At 45.2% G+C, this 20,270-nt stretch overlaps 2 protein-coding genes across 2 annotated transcripts in view; one reads left to right on the top strand and one right to left on the bottom strand.

Annotated features, from left to right (window-relative positions):
* Window positions 1-11,045: 11,045 nt before the first annotated feature.
* On the bottom strand, window positions 11,046-19,426 carry MEIG1 (meiosis/spermiogenesis associated 1). The gene is made up of 3 exons (XM_027121951.1): window positions 19,193-19,426; window positions 15,879-16,045; window positions 11,046-11,366 (listed from the first exon to the last, which is right to left on the bottom strand). Exons 2-3 carry the CDS (start codon window positions 16,014-16,016, stop codon window positions 11,238-11,240), a joined length of 267 nt encoding a protein of 88 aa, XP_026977752.1. The 5' UTR covers window positions 16,017-16,045; window positions 19,193-19,426; the 3' UTR covers window positions 11,046-11,237.
* DCLRE1C (DNA cross-link repair 1C) overlaps window positions 18,859-20,270 on the top strand; it is a 63,874-nt gene continuing 62,462 nt past the window's right edge. Inside the window, exon 1 of the mRNA XM_027121937.1 lies at window positions 18,859-19,077. The gene's annotated coding sequence lies outside the window, so the exon portion shown is untranslated. The remainder of the gene's footprint in view (window positions 19,078-20,270) is intronic.

The raw sequence follows: 20,270 nt of genomic DNA, 5'->3' as shown, positions 1-20,270 counted from the left end.
GAGAGCTCCAAACAGGATGACTCCCAGCTTTCTGGCTTAGGCAACAGAGTGTGTGGTGATGTCATTTCTAGAGACAGAAAACAGGAGAAGTGGATTTGGGGGAAAGGTGGTGTGTTTAGTTTCGGATTGTTAAGGTTAAGGTATCTGTGCGGCATCTGTGGGGGGATTTCCAGAGAGTATTTGGCTGTAGGGATCTGGATCTCAGGAGAGTGTCTGGGAGTAGATTTGGGGATTGTCTGCCTCAAGGGGAGGGCATGAGAAGGCCTGGAGAGAACTGAGAACAGTGTTCTCAACTGGGAGTGGAGGCTGGGGAGGCGTAAGAGACTCCACGCCCTATCAGACATATACGGCGGACGCTCTTTCTAGAAGAAATGCCCCTGCCTATTTATTGTATTGGTGCCTGGTCCCATTGTGGGAGTGGAGGTGAGGGTTGTGGATGCCCTCTCTCAAACCCACCCATAGATTCCGTAAGGGTCAGTGGGTTTCAGGTTAAGAGCGACAAGAAAATGGGTGAGGACAGAGCTCCGGGATTCACTAGTATCGAATCCAAGGGAAGCTTGGATGGGGCAGCCAGGAAATTAGGAGGAAAAGTGAGCAAGAAGCCCCCTCAGGAAGAGGGCCCTCTGCCGCAGCTTGGGCCCTACACTCTGGACAGTGGTGTAGACATCATTTCAGCAGGACAGTGTTGGCTGAGGGTCTCAGAAAAACACCTACAAGTGCAACTTTATAGGGAGATAATTAAGACTCCAGCTTTTCTTTTTTTTTAATGAGCTGACCATTTTTGCCAGAGTGCAGCGTGGTCATGCTACAGACACATGAATGAGATTGGCAAATTCTCTGAGAACCTGCCCTTCAAAGCTACCACCGCATCCCCTCTTAGTGACCTTTAGTACATCCAGTGTTTTCTCCTGAAATCTCTCCAATATGAGTCAAGTTGCCAGAGACTCCTACACCTGCTGTTTGCCCCGCGGGCTGGGGTGTGCCTCTCCTAATCCATCCAGACTGTGGGCTTGGCTTTTGGCTCTCTGCCTTGTCCATACAGCTTGGAGAAGTCTTGTTCTCGGGCAGAGTTGTTGTCAAACAGAGTAAAGACCAGCACTTACAATGAAGAGTCCGCTTAAGTTCAATGCCTCCCAAATGTAGAGACTTCAGGCCCAGGAGCTGTGGGCGTGCAGGATTCCTGGACCATTCCTTTGCCCCATTCAGATGCTCCACTGTCTGTGGACAGCTCAGGAGAAATGGGTTGCATATTTGCTGAAGAGACCACCAGGGAATGAAGTCTGCCCGTGTAGACATCCTGTATGCATTTTATTCTAAATGAATTAGAAAGCTAAATATTTTTTCCCAAAAGTTATAAAGGTAAAAGAGAAAAAGTTATAGGAGGATACTTATGTAATGTTGGACTTGGGAAGACTTTCTAAGCAAGGTAGCCGTAAGGCCATAAGGGAAAATTTTAAATAGTAGACCCCATAAAAATTTTGTGTCTATAAAGGAGAAAATACCATAAATTAAGCTGAATGCTAAAAACTAAACTGAGTAAGGTATTTGCAGTCTGAACAATAGACAACAAACTAGGCGATGGAATATAAGCAGAGGGTAGTATCTCTCATAGGCCTGTTGTGAGGATTAAATGAGATTAAAGTGCCCAAAGTAAAAATTCTTAATAAATGACAGGTTCTATCCATGCTTTTATAAAGGACACCTACAAATCATTTTTTAAAAAGATGGATAATGGAAAAAGGATATGAATGAGCTATTTGTGGAAAAATATAAATGGCCTATAAACATATGAAAAGATATGTAGCCCCACTCCTGGTTAAATAAAGGAACATTAAATCTACAGTGAGATTTTTTTCTACCTTTCAGATTGTTGGGGATGAAAAAGTATGGTTATATTTCAGGGCTGGCAAAGATGTAGGGAAATCGATGTTCTTATTTATTATTATATTATTTATTATTATTTTTTATTATTTTATTATTTATTATTATTATATTATTTATTATTATTATTCGGTCCTTTGTTATTCTACAGGTAAGGTAATTTTTCCTCTCCGGCTCTTTTCATCTTTGATTTTCTGTAGTTTGAGAATGATTTGCCAAGATGCCATTTTAGGGGCATTTATCCTGTTTGGTGTTCTCTGAGCTTCTTGGACCTGTGGGTTAGCACCTGCTTTTGACTTGGGGAAATCCCCAGTCATTATTGTTTCAAGTATTTCTTCCATTTCTTCCTCTCTTCTCCTTCTGGTTCTCCCATTACACATATGTTATACTCTCTGTAGTTTTCCCACGGTCCTCGGATGTTCTGTTCTGTTTTTTCCATCTTTGTTCTCTTTGCTTTTCAGGTTTAGGGGGGTCTCTGAGGTTTCCACTGCTGTATCCTCAAGCTCAGAGATTCTTTCCTCAGCCACGTCCAGTCTACCAATAAGTCCATCAAAGACATTCTTCATTTCTGTTGCAGCGTTTTTGATTCTTCTCGGTTCTTTCTTAGGATTTCCATCTCTGCTTACATCGCCCGTCTGTTCTCACGTGCTGTCTACCTTGTCCATTTGAGCCCTTAGCATATTAATCAGAGTTGTTTCGAATCCCATGCCCGATCATTCCACCGTCCCTGCCACGTCTGGCTCTGATGCTTGCTGTATCTTTCCCAGGCGTGTTTTTGGCCTTTTGGAATGCCTTGTAGTTTTTTCTTGATAGCCAGACATGATGTCCTGGGTGAAAGGAACTGCTGTAAGTAGGCCTTTGGTCATGCGGTGGTGAGGCGTGTGGGGCGGGAGACATTGCGGGGTCCTGTGATCCGGCCTCAGTCTTTCAGTGATCCTGCACCTCTGGACCGTGAGCTCACAAATGTGAACAGGATGGCTAACGGGGGCTGGAGTCAGGTATTTCTTTTCCCCAGATTAGTTAAGCTCTGACCGTAGCCCAGCTGCTTAGGCTCTGGTTGACTAGTTTCTGCTGAGGACAGACCTTGTTAAGAAGCACAGAACGTCTGGCATTTTTCAGAAATGATCCCTCTTCCCCTCCCTCTACCAGAAGCACGAGGGGATTTTTCTCTGCTCTCTACTGTGGGAACCTGACTGCGCTCCTGAGGGTAGAACTCACAAAAGCGTGGGAGACCCTGTGACTGGGCTCCTGACTCTGGGTCTTGTTCACATGTAGCCTCCAGGGCTCTGTGAATTGCGGTCCAGGGGTTCCTGCCTGAGCGCTGGCTCCCATGGAGGTTTCCACGCGTGAGTCTCTGCTCCCAGAAGCTGTCTCTCCAATCTTGGGGGCAGCAGTTTGTCCTGTGTCCCTGCCTCCCACCCTTAGGGATCTCAGAAGAACTGTTGACTTTTCAGTCTGCTGGGATGGAGTGGTAATCCGTGGTAATCAGCCTCCGGAACAGGCTGATTAACTGTACATTTTCTTTTTGGGGGGCCGCACCTCGTGGCTTGTGGGATCTTAGTTCCCCAGCCAGGGATGGTACCCACGACCTCGGCAGTGAAATCTTGGAGCCCTCACCACTGGACCGCCAGGGAATTCCCCGGACGAGGGCCTCTCGAAAGGTGCATCTGCAGTGTTTCCTTAGCGGCCTCCTCCACCCAAGCCGACACCACTGTGGGGAGCTGGAGGCGTCTGGGCTACTTCTCGCATCTCAGCCACCCTGAGGCAGTGGCAAAGCACACACCTCTGTGGGCCTGGATTTCCCCCACGGCCTCAGGGGATGGGTGTGAGATCCGAGGACAGTATGAACGAGGAAAGGAGGGGTGCTGGGCCATGTGGTCTCCAAGGCGCCTTTTGGTTCTGACATTCTTCGATTTCATGACTTGCCAAGTTGGAAAATGGCATGCGATGCGCCTGTGCTCCTTCACCCCCACCGGGTCAGTTCTACCTCCGTACCTCCTCCTGGGGTCTCAACCCAGCCCCACGAAAAGAAAGGGTGAGATGCTTTTGACTCGGAAGAAAAACAGGGCACGGAAGATGGTGTCGTTGGTGCTATTCCCAGGATTTGGAATGCCACTGCTCCAACAGGCCAAGCTTTCTCTCGTCTGTGGCCTCCTTTTCTCTCCTGTTGCTTTTCTCCACGTTCTAGAAGGTGCGGCGCCTTCCCTCGCTGCATTCTCTCCCAGCTCCTTCTCAACTCCTACTTCCAGCAAGTTGAACGAAGGACCCCAGCTTTTCAACTCTCAGGGCTTCCCAGTGGAAAACTGACTCTACATCCTCAGACACTCTGCAGTGTCAGCAACAGCTACAGTGGTACCCAGGGTGGACTCCCAAGATGACAAGTCATTCGTCCGTCGTGGAGAGTACCTACAAGACCAAGATGGCAGGCCTCAGGCTGCTTCCAGCCTCAGCACAGTCTGCCACAGGCTAGCTTTCCTTCACCACCATTAGACCCCAGGATGGCCTTGGCCTTCTCCCATCACTGCCTTTTCTTCTGGAGTTCCTTGCCCATCAAAGAAGGCTTCCGTGCCTCCTGTAAAAATTTCTTCACCTCTTTCTCTACTAGCAGTTCCACGTGCTAAGGATTATTGGGTGGGGCAGCCCTCCTTGAGTTAGAAAAGGTCCATACTCTCCTTAGGGCCATAGGTGGCTATCTGGCCCCAGCTCACTTAACTAAGAGGAGCGACTTTGTTGAACAGCCAGCAGGCTCCCACCGCCAGCAGCTTTCCCTAAATTTCCACATTACCTGGCCCTGTCTGTCTGTCTGTCTCCTTTACTATCTCCACACCTCTCCCTCCCCTGCCCTCTCTTCCTCCCTCTCTTCTTTCCTTCCTCATCCTCTACTGCTTTCTTTCTATGCATATGTTAATGGTAAAGAAAAAAAAAGGAGTCGGTCATGCTTTTACGCCTAGATTTTTAACTTAGGAAAGGACTTGACCTTTTCTGTCACCCAGTATCTTGATTAAGTACATCCAGAAATCTGAACTTATGACCCTTAAAAAGTTAGGAACCACTGATTTCTAGCAATTATTCTTGCTAAGTACAAAATCCAAAGTCAGTAAAATCGCTGAACGAGATCAATACTTTCCTTCCTTGATAGGTATCAGAACGAAGAAAGCTGTTTTTCTCATGAGATAGAAAGGTAGAGAGGAATTTAATTTCCACTTCTCTGAATTTAAGAACATTTTGACCTCATGCCTTCTGAGAACCCCTTTAGAAATCCCTTCTCATGCCAGAAATGGCAGTAGTGAGAAGCCTAATGTACGTGGCACTTTGACCAGCAAGTCACAAAATTCTCTGCGATGCGCCTCTTGGGGTAGTTTTCACTTACAGGATTTATTTGTGTTCTTGTTGAGAAGCATCATGCTAAGATTTCCACAAACTGTCTATTACCTTCCGGGCAATAAGGCAACACACGAAAGATGCTGGACAGTAAAGATGCTGGACAGTATCCATATGGCCCTAGGGCAGTTTTCATTAAAGTTTTCATCTTTGTTTTATAGATTACGTGTGGTAACAAGAGGAACCCTGTATACCACTAAAAAATCATTCTGTGAAAGACAGAAAATAACAAGATAAACTAAGAGAAAGTAAAAGAGGTTTTCCTCAATGCAGAACGTCTAGGTAGCTGCAGTTTAGAATGACCAGAAAGGTACAGTGAGGGCTTTGAAGCCAACATGCCAAGTTCATCTCCCAACTCTACCATCTAACCAGCTCTGTGACCTGGGGCCAGTTACTGAATCTCTCTGTGCCATATGGGGTTACTGTGAGAATTCGGGAGTCTCAAATGTTAGCTGTAGTCCTTTTGGTTAGAAAGAAATACACCAACATTGTAATATATTTGGTATTTGAGCATGAAACCATAGGTGACTTAATTTTTTCTACTTAGGATAATTTCCTAAATGTTGTTTAATGAACGTGTACCACTTTCAAATAAAAAAAAAAAAAGAAAAAGAAATTCATCCAGAGTTTCCATTTCGGAATCCACTTGGATTCCATTTTCCAATGGACCCAACTTATTCTGGTAATAAATTATTCCTACCTTTATATCCTAGAGTTCTACCTCAGTTGGAACAATAGAATTCTATTTTGTTAGTTACTAGTCATTGGTACTATTCTTACTAGTTTGTTTAGTATTAGTATTATTCATTCATTCATCTACCCACCCATCCGTACTAGGTCTTCGGTGCTAAGTGACACAAAGACGATAAACACGGGCAGTTCTGCCTCCTTGACTTCATCGTCTTGTAAGGAGACAAGGGGCGTGAGAAAACTGAGTGTGACAAGTGCTGAAATAAAAGGGCTCTATCAGGGGAAGGACCTCTCACCCAGATTGGAGGCGGTGGAGACCGTGAGGAAAGTCTTCCTCTGAAATGTGGCCCAGCTGAGCAAGAGGAAGAGTGGAAGCCAACCAGGAAAAAAGCATCGGGCTGGCTTGTGGCGAGAGCCACATGCGGCCAGTAAGAAGCCTTAACGGTCTGAAAACAGGTCAATTAGGTGTGGAGGCTGGAAGCTTTCAGAGAAGACGCCCAAGGACTAAACAATGACAAAGTCGTGAAGGGCCATGCGGAACACTGGGTGGCATCGACGCTTCATTTTCAGAATGATAGGGAACTTCCAAGAGTTTTACCAGCGAGGCAGCTTTCAGATTTGCGGTTTAGAAAGCTCACTCTGGCCGCAGTGAAGATAATGGGTCGGAAGGGACGAGAGCGGAGGCTGGGAAACCAGCGTGGAAGTTGGGTGAGGCCTGGGAAGGTCCCAAGGTCGGGAGCTTCTGTCCCTGTGGAGTTGGGGCATGACACCCTCTCCATACAGATGTTTGTCCCACACCCTGGGAAGCTGTCTGAACCCTCTGCTACTGGGATTCTGCGGACGCTTCGTCACTAGGCACGATGGAACATTAGCTCCATTTCTAGCCCCTCTCCCTTCTCTGGAGGATGTGGGGTTAGGGCTGAAAATTCCAAGCTTGATCTTTTTGGTGACCAGCCCCCATCCAGGAGCTCACCCAGAGTCGCCTCAGTGGAACAAAAGATGCGCCCAGTCCTCTTGTCACTTAGGAATTTACAAGGATTTTAGGAGCCCTGTGTCAGAGACGGGGGTCAGAGATGAATATGAGAGCAAGAGATGCTTCTGGCGGGGGGGGTCTCACACTTAGGAAGTTGTGAAACCATGCCATCCAGATTGGGACTTGAACCCACATTCTTCTAACTTAGGTCGCACACCTGGTCTCAGGACTTAATGAAGCTCAGGTTCTTGATGTCTCATCGCAGAAAGAATTCAGTGAGAGACAAAGTGATAGGTAAGAAGTGGATTTATTTAGAGAGAAACACACTCCACAGAGTGTGGGCCATCTCAGAAGGCAAGAGCAACACCAGGGTATGGGGTTCTCTGTCTTTAGATAGGGCTGGGTAATTTCACGGGCTAATGAGTGGGAGGAGTATTCCAGCTATTTTGGAGAAGGGGCGGGGATTTCCAGGAATTGGGCCACCGCCCACTTTTTGACCTTTACGGTCAGCCTCGGAACTGTCATGGCGCCTGTGGGTGTGTCATTTAGCTTGCTGATGTGTTACAGTGAGCGTTTACTGAGACTCAAGGTCTAGTGGAAGTCGACTCATCCACCATCTTGGACCTGTTTGGTTCTAATCAGTTTATGTCGTGTCCTCGGGCTATGTCATTCTTTTAAAGGTTGTGCCCTGCCCCCTTCCCTACTGTTTCAGTTACAAGGGTTTCAGGAACTCTGTGCTAGCAACTGTGGACAGATGTGTGTGTGTGTGTGTCTGTGTGTGTGTATAGTTTTTTTTTCTATGATCTGACCCCAGAGATTATGGTTTAACTGGAATGGGGTGGGGTCCAGGCATCAGTATTGTTTAGATAATGCCTTGTGCTATTCCAGTGCACAGCCGGGCTAGAGAACCAATGAATGTGGAAGAATAAATACATGGTTAGTGAGTAATCAGCTGCTTCCTGACAAGCATCATCAAGTGCAACTTAATGGCAGAAACGAAACAGGTTTCTGATCCCCTGGAGAGAGGGGTCCTCCCCAAGTGCTCACTCATACTGGGGATGTCCTGCCAAGCTGGGGAGCCTGGCCCTCTTGCTGCTTCAGTCTGAAACCGGCAACTGCGTGTTAGGACAGCTCTTCTCCAGTATCTAGTATGGAACAGGACTGGGGTTCTCTTGCCATCATGGACCAAAGCCTGTGGGCCAAGTCCCAATACAGAACAGACACCCTACTATGAGTGACTGCCGATGCCGCTCTCCACAGCACCATACTGGTTAGCTGGCACAAGCACTTATGAAAAGTGGCCAAAAGGAGCTGAGAGGAAAGTGGCTTACCCATTTTTTAAGAAAGATTGGCACCCGCTATGCTCCCCATAAGGCACATTGGGAAAGCACTGGTCACACGGACTCAGCGAACCAAAACTGCATCTCGTGGTCCCAAGGGCCATGTTTCTGAAGTGAGTCTTGCTGCAGAGAGATACCATCGCATTTAGAACATTCGAGCTAATTACTGAGAGCTTTCCAGATAAAAACTGCCTGACAAACTTCCTTGGATTGAATCTGAACCTGTAGCAAAATGTCAAAAGCGGCAGGCCACGGCTGACCCTCCTGCTTACTTCAAGACTACGGATAGTTATGGCTTCATCTATTCCATGTCAGTGTCCACTTCCTACCGCTGCTCTAACAGATCACCACAAACGGTGTAAAACAACATGAGTTTATCCTGTTACAGTTCTGGAAGCCAGAAGTCTGAAACGGGTCTTATCTGGTAAAACCAAGGGGTTAGCAGGGTCGTGTTCCTTTTGGAGACTCTTGGGGCTTTATGTATTCTATGCTCCTTCCTTGCACGTCTCAGGCCTCTGCTTCCTTCATCACATCTTCGCTGACTCTGACTTGCCTTCTCCCCTCTTTAAGGTCCCGGGTGATTACATGGGGTCCACCTAGGTTTTCCAGGATAATGTCCACATATCAAGTTCTTAATCACATCTGCAGTGTTTCTTTAGCCATATAAGGTACCACGTCCACAGGTTCCAGGAATAAGGATGTGGTTGCCTTTGCAGACAATTATTCTACCACAGTAATTTTTTTTTAAAAGCATTATCAGGTTCAGAAGACCTCCTATGCCCAGCACCTAGTGGTGTGCCAAACCTGGAAGACAGACAGTGACAGAAATCCTGACTATAGAGGTACAGATAAATGACTTGAAACAAGTGCTAAATAAGATGACCCTGGGCAGCATGGGAAAGGCATAAAAGAGGCTTACCAATCTATTTATCCTTTCCACGATGTGTTTGTTCTGAAAAGGCACACTTTTGTTTTGTTTTTTAAATGTTCACATCTTTTGCCTAATTTTATTATTTTTATTTTTTTTGCCTAATTTTAATTGTCTTGTCTTAATATTGAGAATTCATTATATACTGTGGACATAAGTCCTTTATTTTGTGTATGTTTTGCAGACTTAGTCTCCCAGTCAGTGCCTTGCCTTTTCTTTCTTTTTTAAAAATATTTATTTATTTATTTTTGGCTGTATTGGGTCTCTGTTTTTGTGCGCGGGCTTTCTCTAGTTGCGGCGAGCAGGGGCTGCTCTTCGTTGCGTGCGTGGGCTTCTCATTGCGGTGGCTTCTCTTGTTGCAGAGCACGGGCTCTAGGCACGCAGGCTCAGTAGTTGTGGCACACGGGCTCAATAGTTGTGGCTCACAGGCTCTAGAGCACAGGCTCAGTAGTTGTGGCGCACGGGCTTACTTGTTCCGTGGCATGTGGGATCTTCCTGGACCAGGGCTTGAACCCGTGTCCCCTGCCTTGGCAGGTGGATTCTTAACCACTGTGCCACCAGGGAAGTCCCAAAGGCACAGTTTTGAACTGGGAAAAACTAACGGAGCTTCGTGGGGCGGGTAGTTCTGGAAAACAGGACCTGAAGTTGAATGAATTGATATATGTGAGCTCGTAACCCAAAAGCTATTTAAAGGTCAGAACTTATCAATGGGAACAAAAAGTCTTATCAGTGACAAAAAAGTTATAATGAAAATGATATCTTTCAGCTAGTTAATTTCAAAGCCTCAAGACTCACTGATCTGGGGGAACCTCTTAAGTCTCCCGGGGTTTAATTGTCTTCTTTGCACGTTAGCACGTGGGCAGTTTCTGCAGTGATGCCAGGCAGCACTGGAACACGTCCTCTGTGGTGGTGGTGGCGGGGAGGGGACCCAGAAGCTGACCCCAGGACCAGGCTCCAAGTCCCAGGAGGTGATTCAGGAGGGAAAGAGCCGCTGGCAGGGGAGTGGGGGAAGGGAGCAAGGATGGAAGAGAACCAGTTGCCTACGTCATCCAATGAGTTACTGCTGCACGTGAGCAAAGATTAACCTCAGGTTGATTCCTCCCTGCGGAAGCAGGTGGCTGGGCCTTTGATACCTCTCCGCCCCAGGCACCATCATTTCTTGGCATTTTCACTCAACTCAGTGAGAGGCAAAGGACTCCAGAGGCAAGAGAAAGCCCCTCAGGCCACAGAATGCAGATCTAGCAGTTCAAAGTGATGGGCGTGGGGGGACTAACCTCTACACAACCTCTACACAACCGCTGCAATAGTTTCAAGTGGGGCTCTTTCTTCCCCTGCGTAGTACAGTAAGTCTCCTGCATACGAACCTTCAAGTTGCGAACTTTCCAAGATGCGAACGTGCGTTCCATCAGTGTCAGGCGTGAGCGGAATTGCCGCTCGCCCTCCATCTCCTATCGCTGACGATCCTTCAGCTCTACCGTCGCCCACCTCCTCTCCCTCCTCCAGTCAGTAACTCTTCTTGCCGGCTCACTCGATGTCAGCCCCTGGATGCCAGCTGTTGTGCTGTACTACTGTCCTTTTCAAGGGACTGTACTGTAAGAGTAAAAATGTCTTCTTTATTTTTTGTGTTTGTTTTTTATGTATTATTTGTGTGAAAAGTATTCTAAACCTATTACAGTACAGTACTATATCGCCGATTGTGTTAGTCGGGTACCTAGGCTAGCTCTGTTGGACTTACGAACAAACTGGACTTACGAACGCGCTCTCAGAACAGAACTCGTTTGTATGTAGGGGACTTACTGTAGTTATGCTACCACGGTTAAAACAGGAAGAACCAGACCAAGGCGGGCACCAATGGAATGCTACTGCAGTTATATTTTAGAACAGAATGGGATGATTATTAGAGACCAAGTTTCATGGCTTTTGTGTCTCAAAACATTCCATTGAAGTCTGCATTTTGGAGTCTTTTGTAAAATGACACTTACATATGTAGAATCAAACAGTGGATTTTTAAAAAGATAATGACAGGTAATACAAAGAAGTAAGGCTAGTAAGCATAAATTTTCACTTTGTGGACTTCCTTGTCATCACATTCCCTCTGTCTGTTGTAGTAATAGAAAGTATTGTCCCGTCTCTGAAGTTTCTTCACATATCCTGTCTCTGGCCAACGATCTACCTGTATATTGAAAACCAGAGTACAAATATTGTAATGTTGATGTTCTTTTTATATAATATTTCACTATCAAACAGTTAAAAACACAAGTCACATCAAACAATTAAAGTACAAAATTAAATTTAAAACTACTTGAGCTCTTAGTGATATCTTACACACACACTCACACACACACACACACACACCATACGTTAAGTGGCAGCCTTATACTGCAGGGCAACTAATTCAGATCCCAATTTCTAGATTTAAATTTCTACTCTGCAGCCAAGATAAAACATTCAAAATAATCTAAACTTTATCCTTATGTTTACAAACTATTTTAAGCATTATTACTTACTAACTTCTAAAAATAATACCCAAGGAGGAAATTAGGGCTAGGCCCAGGCCACAGGGGTGACTAAAGGAAGCAGTTAGACTAGAGATATCTAAATCTCTACATCTAGAAAATCTCTATATCTAGAGAAATACACGTGTATTTCCTCATGTCCATGTTTCAAGTTCACACCTGAAAACTCAATTTTTCGTAGAAATTGAGGTCATGAACATAGTCCTTAGCAGTCTCTTCTCACCTTCTCCCCACTAGTCTCTCTCGTTCGCCACATTGGTTTGCTTACTTGATCGTTCGGCTCCATCTTTTTGGACATTTCCCTCCCCTTCCTCTCTGAATTCGCGTTATACTTTCTTGCTCAGGTCAGTGCATTTTTGCTGTGGTTAGGTATGTTGCTTCTGGATTGTGTGACATGTACTCCACCACTGTCAAGACCCTAGTATTTCGATTTTGTGTTCCCGGCATAAAAAACAAGTCCTGTCCTTCAACATCATCTCTACAGGCAGCTACTCATTCTCCAATCCCCCACTTATAAATCGCAGCTTCCAAACTGGAACACGAACATGCCACGCATACAAAAGAACACACATCCTTTATTTTCTAGCAACATATTTTCGCTTTCTTCTGTCGTCTCGTTTATTTAGGAGTTAGCAAAAACGGGTAGCAGCCTATCTGGTAAACCTTGGCAGTCTCTCTGACATGTACATCATAGAGAAAAGCAATGCTTTCCATCACTTAGGTCAAGCCTGCCCTTTGTTGCTTCCATTACCCTCAGCAGAGAAAGGAAGTTCTCAAGATACCGTTACCGCTGTCTTCCTCTTGGGGCCAAGAGGCTCTCTCATTTAGTAGGGTCCCCCAACCAGCTTATTCAGTGAAGAAACAGTACACTGCTGCTTCTTCAGAATACCCACAGCACTTTATGTGGGATTGAGGAAGGAGACAGATGGGCCCAGGCTGAGCAGCTGCAACCAGCCTCCTGCTGACACCTCGAGATAAGAGGCCAGCAGGAGCAGAGCCCTGACTGGGTGGAAGACAACGTGACCACATTCTTCTCATTCTTGTGGCAAAGGGGATTTTCCAGCTGGACACGTGCGCAGAGAAGGTCCTCAGTCTCGGGAGGTGCCAAAGGAGAGAGGAGCCACCAGCCCATAATACGTCCTGCCAACCTCCCAGAAACCTTCACGCTGGAATCCATCTTGGCTGAGAGATACGTGTGCACCCACCAGGAAGGACCCTGAGTCAGGCCAAATGTGGGCACGAACAGGACGATTGGCCAGAGGTAACCCAGAAGACTGCCCCCATATAAGCGATCTCAGCCACCCCTATTGCGTGCAACTCTGAGTCTGCCTGTGTGTTCTTCAACACGTACTTTACTCCCAATGAACACTTTATCTGCTTCACAATCTTTGTCACTTTGCTGAATTGTTTCTTCAAAGAAGACAAGGACTGAGGTCCTGCTTCCAGCTGCCTCACCCTAGGAAATCGGGGGGGCTTCCAAACAGATGTGCTGGTTCTGCCTCATCAACCTCTAGGATTTTTTCTTTCTATAACCCTTTGCTCTTTCATAATTTTTTCTTCTTGGCTTTCTACCCATCACTCCCATTCAACCTAGGAAACCTTCATTCCTTAGAGAATGGTGGAGGCGGGTGATATGGTCCTCAAGTCAGTGCTCCTTGGGCAGGAGATCAGTAAGCACTAATAGTGCCCATAAGGACGTGTGCTTTAGGTAAGGACAAGAACATCACCCAAACCCTTCAGACCACTGCCAATCAAGGCAAGCCTTCAGTTATCCTCCTGTCCATCCTTTAAGGCCCACTGCAAATGCCTCTCGGGGCATGAAGCCCTTTTGGAAGATTGTCCGTGAAGGAAGAAAATTTTATCTTCCTTTAATTTTGGGGGGCATATATTTTCACTTGCATAAGTTTTTATTGTTCGTCACTCTTAATCTTCCACTCCAAGATACAGGAATAATAAAAGCTATCATTCACTGAACACCATTCATTCACTCAACAAACTACTACTGAGCACTACAATGGGAGGCACTTGCAACACATGGTTTCATTTAATTCCTGAGACAATTTTCTAAAGCAGGCAGTGGCATCGCCATTTTACACTTGAGCTCAGTAAGGGTTATGAACCTTGTTCAGGGTTCCCTAGCCAAGGAGGAGAGCCAGGATGCAAAGCCTGGGCAGACTGATTCCAAATCCTGTACTCTAAATTTCTTGAGGTCAGGCACTTGCTTTTATATTTATCTTTTTAAAGCATCTGGCACAGAAATTTGCACATGGCGGGTACCCAATAAATATACACTGAAGTGAAATGCAAAACCTCTCTACAACTGTCAAGTCATACAGTGGATCGGGCTGTTACACACACACACACACATACACAACCCTCAGGTGCTTTTTGGGACTTCCCCTTTAAGGATGTTGTTTGTGTTCCCTTAAATCTGATCTTATCTCAGTCTCTTATCTCTTATCTGATCTCAGTCACAACAGTTTCTGGGGTGGTTGGTGGTGTAGGTGCATCCGCGCCTGTGTGATCACCTTGCCTATATGATCCTGGGTCTTACACACCTTTCAGGGGCATTGCCTATCCCAATCTTAAGGCAAGTGTATGAAGCTTATTTTTGAACTGTATTAAAATGCTGATGCTTGTGTTTTACAACTATTTAGAAGCCACAGATGATAGAGTAATGAAAACTCCCTTTTGGTAATGGGGACCAAAGAGTAAAATGCTAGTAGATATGAAGAAATGGATATGTGAAAGTCATAGTCAGCCATCAAACCCTCATTTGATCAGTATGTTTAATTTCATTCCTTAACACCCCTCATAATCTCTACTGAATTAACATCCGTTAAATGAAAGAGTCTATTACATTTTAGCTCTGTATTGCCTCCATCTTTTTTCCTATCTACTTTTTTAGGACGTGTTAAGTAGAGATCAAAGAGTAGAATGAAGGAAGAAAAAGAATATGGGGATCTGAAAAACCCATCTAAGAATTAGTCTCTGAACAGTGGTGAGTTAATAATAAAAAAAACATAAAACAAAAATAAAAAACAAGTTAATAATAAACACTTTGTTGCAACCTCAGCTCTAAAAATTAAAATACATTTATGAATACTATGTTATATTCTATAATATCCTTCCGAACTCAGCCTCCTAGTATTCAGTAGAATAAATGAATTTAAAAAATCACATTATAAACTGGGGCCGTATCTAGATTTTGGTATAATCTTTGAAAAGCAAAACCATGTCTCTAGTCTCTCAAGAAAGTCTGGACACCGCGATGAAGAGTGGCCCCCGCTTGCCACAACTAGAGAAAGCCCTCGCACAGAAACGAAGATGCAACACAGCAAAAAAAAAATTAATTAATTAATAAACTCCTACCCCCAACATCTTCTTAAAAAAAAAAGAAAGTCTGGAATACACAACCAAAGTCGGGAGATTTTGTCACCTAAAGAAGAATTGAACCCCTTTATAATTTGTGGTAAAAATAAAAAAGAAACAGGAAAGAAATAATAGTTCCACAGCAAACTGAATATCTGATAATAGAATTACCTTGGGGAGAGAAAATGACTCTGCTTTGATGGTCTACCGTGAAAGAGTCACAGCGCAGCTGTCAGTAAAAGCCAGAAAATTCTTAATGTTTCTGTGCTGAGGAACCAGCTCTTGCCTCAGTCTTCCTGAAAATCATTCTTCTGGGCCTCAGCTCCCCATCAGTAAAACGAGAGGCTGGAGTAGAATTCCCTTTTAGTATTCTCTGGTTCTTTGTTGGTGGTGGGTTTTTTTTGTTTGTTTGTTTGTTTTTATTAATTAATTAATTTATGGCTGTGTTGGGTCCTCGTTTCTGTGCGAGGGCTTTCTCTAGCTGTGGCAAGCGGGGGCCACTCTTCATCACGGTGCGCGGGCCTCTCACTATCGTGGCCTCTCTTGTTGTGGAGCACAGGCTCCAGACGCGCAGGCTCAGTAATTGTGGCTCACGGGCCCAGTTGCTCCGCGGCATGTGGGATCTTCCCAGACCAGGGCTCGAACCTGTGTTCCCTGCATTGGCAGGCAGATTCTCAACCACTGCGCCACCAGGGAAGCCCTGGTGGTGGGTTTTTTGTTTGGTTTTTTTTTTTTAGTGCTTTTCACCACCTAACAAACTCATATTGAGTTCAGGTTTGTAGAGGCATAAATCTTACCATAGCAACTTGCTTCACTTGTTTATATTCAATTTCATCTCGATATCCTGCGTGTTGAAATCTGTACAGATTTTCTATCTCTTCTGACCACTTTTTGGCATGACTTACTGATTTTGGTTTCACGTCAGAACTAGCCATGGCTACAGAGGTCTTATTACCAGTTATTTCTGAAAATGTGAAAACAACATTAATAGATAACATAATAGTGACAGTTTGGGAAATCCCTTTAAGAATGGACAAAACTAGCATTTAAAAAAAATTAGAGAGTTAAGAATCCCAGTAAATATATTAGATTTTTAAACATTCAATTCCAAGAGTGAGAAGGATTCATGTTCTATTTTGGAAATAAAATAAAATCAACCCTGAAAGATACATAAAATTGCATTCAGAGTTACAGAGTGCTGTCCTAAATGCTGCAGACTAATTCTGCTATTTCAGACAATAGTTTATACATTTCTGAAATCACACTCCTGGTTTTAACTGCTCAGGAGATTGTCAAAATATCCCACCACCATTTCATTTAATCATATTCAAAACTTTATCTCCCTTTTTGTCCGTTAAGGGAATGTAAGATCAGTCTTCTCACTCTCTTCCTTTTCTTCTTACTGGGAAGCAATGGTTTCTTCCTCTTCCTTTTCTTGACTGTTTCGAAACATGCCAGTCACTGCAGTCCACTGACTTAGGCCACTGTGTCCTGATGTGAGAAGATGGACTATTAACACAGTCAATGACAGCTGTGTGGCTGTCCTGACACTGAGATCCCTGACTTTAAAACAATGTAGTCCTTAAAATTAAATTTTCAGCTCTAGTTCACGTAACAGTCTAGTCACCAAACTTGTATAGCCAGTTTTTCAAAGACATAATCTTGAACTTGTTTTTTTGGTGACTTCTTATTTTATTACCAAAATATATCATTCATTTAACATTTATTATTATATGTAATATTATATAATACCTATTATATACAATATATGTATATTTTAATATTATATAATTATTATATATTAATATATGTTACAGTCATTTATTAAAATAAAGTGCCCAGAATTTTCACCATGATTCCTTGAATTCATTCTTCTATTTAAATATGTTTCTATTGGCTGAAATACATTAAAATCAGACCTAATAAAGTAGGTTTCATCCTGTAAATGAATTCAAAGTTTTGAATTTTTTCAGTTATAATTACAAATGCTTATTATGTTTTGTTGTTGTCGTTGTGTTTTGCGGTAAGCGGGCCTCTCACAGTTGTGGCCTCTCCCAGGCTCCGGACGCGCAGGCTCAACGGCCATGGCGCACGGGCCCAGCCGCTCCGCGGCGTGTGGGATCCTCCCTGACCGGGGCACAAACCCGTGTCCCCTGCATCGGCAAGCGGACTCACAACCACTGCGCCACCAGGGAAGCCCAGCAGTGATACTATCTTAATTTTTGTTTCACCCAAGCCATTTCTGCTTGAGGCTTGGCTTTTTGATATATAATAAAATACTTTTATTTACTCAAAGTCATTCAAAAAGTATTTTCCGGGCTTCCCTGATGGCGCAGTGGTTGAGAGTCCGCCTGCCGATGCAGGGGACGCGGGTTCGTGCCCCGGTCCGGGAAGATCCCACATGCCGCGGAGCGGCTGGGCCTGTGAGCCATGGCCGCTGAGCCTGCATGTCCGGAGCCTGTGCTCCGCAACGGGAGAGGCCACAACAGTGAGAGGCCCGCGAACCGCAAAAAAAAAAAAAAAAAAGTATTCTCCTAAATGTTATCTATGTAACCTTTCATCATTTTCAAACATTTAATAGAGCAGAAAAATATGCTGCATTCAGCTTAACTACTGGGGAAATCGCCATTTTTCTCAGTAGAAATATGCATCCCCCGAAACATATCAGGCATTTGGGAGTTCCCTGGCAGTCCAGTGGTTAGGGCTCTGTGCTTCCACGTCAGGGGGCACAGGTTCAATCCCTGCACAGGGGAACTAAGATCCCGCATGCCACGCGGCCAAATAAATAAATAAACATATCAGGCATTTCAATACTCTGCTTTCCCAAAATATCTAAAGGGGACATGAGTGTATTTTCACCATAAGAGGAACCCTGGTGGCTATACTATATGGTGATGGTGTAAATTCTTTTGGTCTCTCTTACCACTTACTACTTATTAAAAGCAGAATGCAACTAAAAATAGGAAAGATCAACTTAAAATTCCTTAAAGATTTCCGTGATTTCCAGAAATTCACTGGCAGCACTAATTCTGCTGGTAGCCTTCAGCACTGCGAAAGTTAGCGGTTTCTTTAATGACAGCTGTGGCAAAAAATAATTTATATAAAATACATTTGACCTCTGTAATACTAAGCTGTGTCTGGAAAAACAGGAAATGGCAATGCCTGACTCTCTAGTTTGCAAAAATCAAATTTTATTAAACAGTATTAGGGTTTATGTGGGTATTTAAAAATCCCACCAATATTAAGTCCGTGACAATCTGAGGTTTTAATCTAACAGAAGCCTTTGATGTAATTTCAAACTCCCTTCTATGCAAAAAGCCATCCATCACCTTCTTCTAGCTCTGAAAAGTGCTCTTACTTTTATAGTCGTATTAAAACCCCAAGAGCTATAAGAAAGGCTAATCTTCCATTTCTTTCCCCATTTTATTTTTTCTATTCCTAGACACAGAAGAATACGGGCGGAGGGGCCCTTTAACTAGCATGTAACCTGGACCAAGTCAGTTCACTCTCTCGGGCCTCTGCTTCCTGAACTGAGAAGAGGTCTCACTAGATTATCTCTACAATTCTTACACTTCCCTTCCCAAAGTTTTTGGGGGTTCAGCTGAACAACAGAATTGGTTTCCATAACAGGCCTTGGTGGTCCACGGTCCAGGTGTGCTAGTGTGCATCTGCACAGCAGAAAGTCCCTCCTTTCGGGGACCCCGCGAGCTGACCGATGGGGCTTCTCTGGTCCCTCAAACTTATTTTTTTCTTCTTCCAGAAATCAACAATCACGTCTGTAAGGTAAAATCTGCCTAGAGAAGGCTGAGATGGAGAAAGTATCCTAAACCCTGGGGATCAAATGACTGACCTGCAGGAGGAACTCAGAAAGGAGCCCCCAGAATCGAGACCCCTAAAGACAAAGGGGGCGCGGAAACTACGGAGACTCGAAATTAAAGACCCTTCCTAAAAAAAGAGGAAACGAGTAAGAAGAGGAGCGAGGTGGACAGATCTCAGGTACCCAGAAGGAGCAGCGGGGCAGAAGGGGCGGAGCCTGGGCTTCGGGGCGGGGCCTGGCAGGCACAGGGGCGGGGCGGGCAGGGCCCGGCCCCGCAGTGACGCGCCCACTCACCCGTGGGTCCTGCTCGCCCGGGTAACCCTCGCTCGGCCACCCTTGAGAGGCCGGGGCGCCCCGCCTGGGAGCTCGCCAGCGAGTCCGGCGGTGCTCGTGTTCTCCACTCGGGATCCGTGGGCTGGGCTGGGCCGGGCCAGCGAGAGGCCAACTGTAGCGGCCTCGGCGACACTCGCTTCGCCTGGCAACGCCCAGCGCAGCACGAGCGCTCAACTCGTTCAGACCCCTTTGTGCTCGCTCAGGCCCCGCCCCCTGCGAACGGGCCTTTGTGCGCAAGCGCGTGGGCGGGGCCCAGTTTGGAGAGTGAAAGTCGATCGCAGGGTGGAGCCTTGCAACTTCTCAACCCCACTTCGAGGTGGAGAGAGGACTGCTTGCCGCTGCATAATCACAGACGAAATTCCCTAAAAAAGCCAGTCAGAGAACAGAGACCATTGGTGCTTCTGGTCCCTGATGGTAGATACCTCCTATCTGTCCCACCTCTTCTTATTTTGTTGGAATTAAATGAGCCAATCCACTGGGTCGAGCACAGTGCCTGACAATTAGTAAACCTATGAGAAATGACACCTATAGCTTTATCGTTTCCCAACATTACCTACATTATTCATCATTTAAAAGACTGCCTATTTACTTACAACTCACAAATTTATTTCCTTAGACCAGATCTCTCTCCAAATTCTAGACTTGTATAACCAACGTGTATTCAACGTCTATCTGGTTGTCCAAAACAACCACCCTCCGAGCACCCACCCTCAAACCTGCCCCTTCCACGCTCTCCCCCTTTCGGTGGGTGGTCCCTAGAGTCCACTTTCTCTGGCCCTCCATCAGCAAAATGTCCATCCATCCGCAAAACCTGTTGGCTCTACTGATCCCATCCAGCGCAATCCACCATCACCTTTCCCCCTCTGGTTATTGCAATAGTTCCCAACAGGCTCCTCTTGTCCCCTGCAGTCGATTCTCAACAAAACAATAGGTTCGATCTTGTTAAAACCTAAACAAGATTATGTCATTTCTCTCTCCCAATCCTGCAATGGCTTCCCGTTTGACAGAGTAAAAACCAACAAAGCCCTACAAGATTTGC

The sequence above is a fragment of the Aethalodelphis obliquidens genome, unplaced genomic scaffold (genome assembly GCF_003676395.1).
Source record: "Aethalodelphis obliquidens isolate GAN/ISIS:26980383/991018 unplaced genomic scaffold, ASM367639v1 scaffold23, whole genome shotgun sequence".
Lineage (NCBI taxonomy): Eukaryota > Metazoa > Chordata > Mammalia > Artiodactyla > Delphinidae > Aethalodelphis > Aethalodelphis obliquidens.
The sequence above is the reverse complement of the archived record's forward strand: the minus strand, read 5'-3'. Positions and strand labels throughout refer to the sequence as shown.

What these genes read in the sequence shown, in the direction of transcription:
- MEIG1 (XM_027121951.1), bottom strand. Translation starts at nt 16,016, where the DNA reads ATGGCTAGTTCTGACGTGAAACCAAAATCAGTAAGTCATGCCAAAAAG. An exon ending in AAGTGAAGCAAGTTGCTATG is followed by an intron (nt 11,367 to 15,878) that starts GTAAGATTTATG and finishes TTCAATATACAG; the next exon opens with GTAGATCGTTGGCCAGAGAC.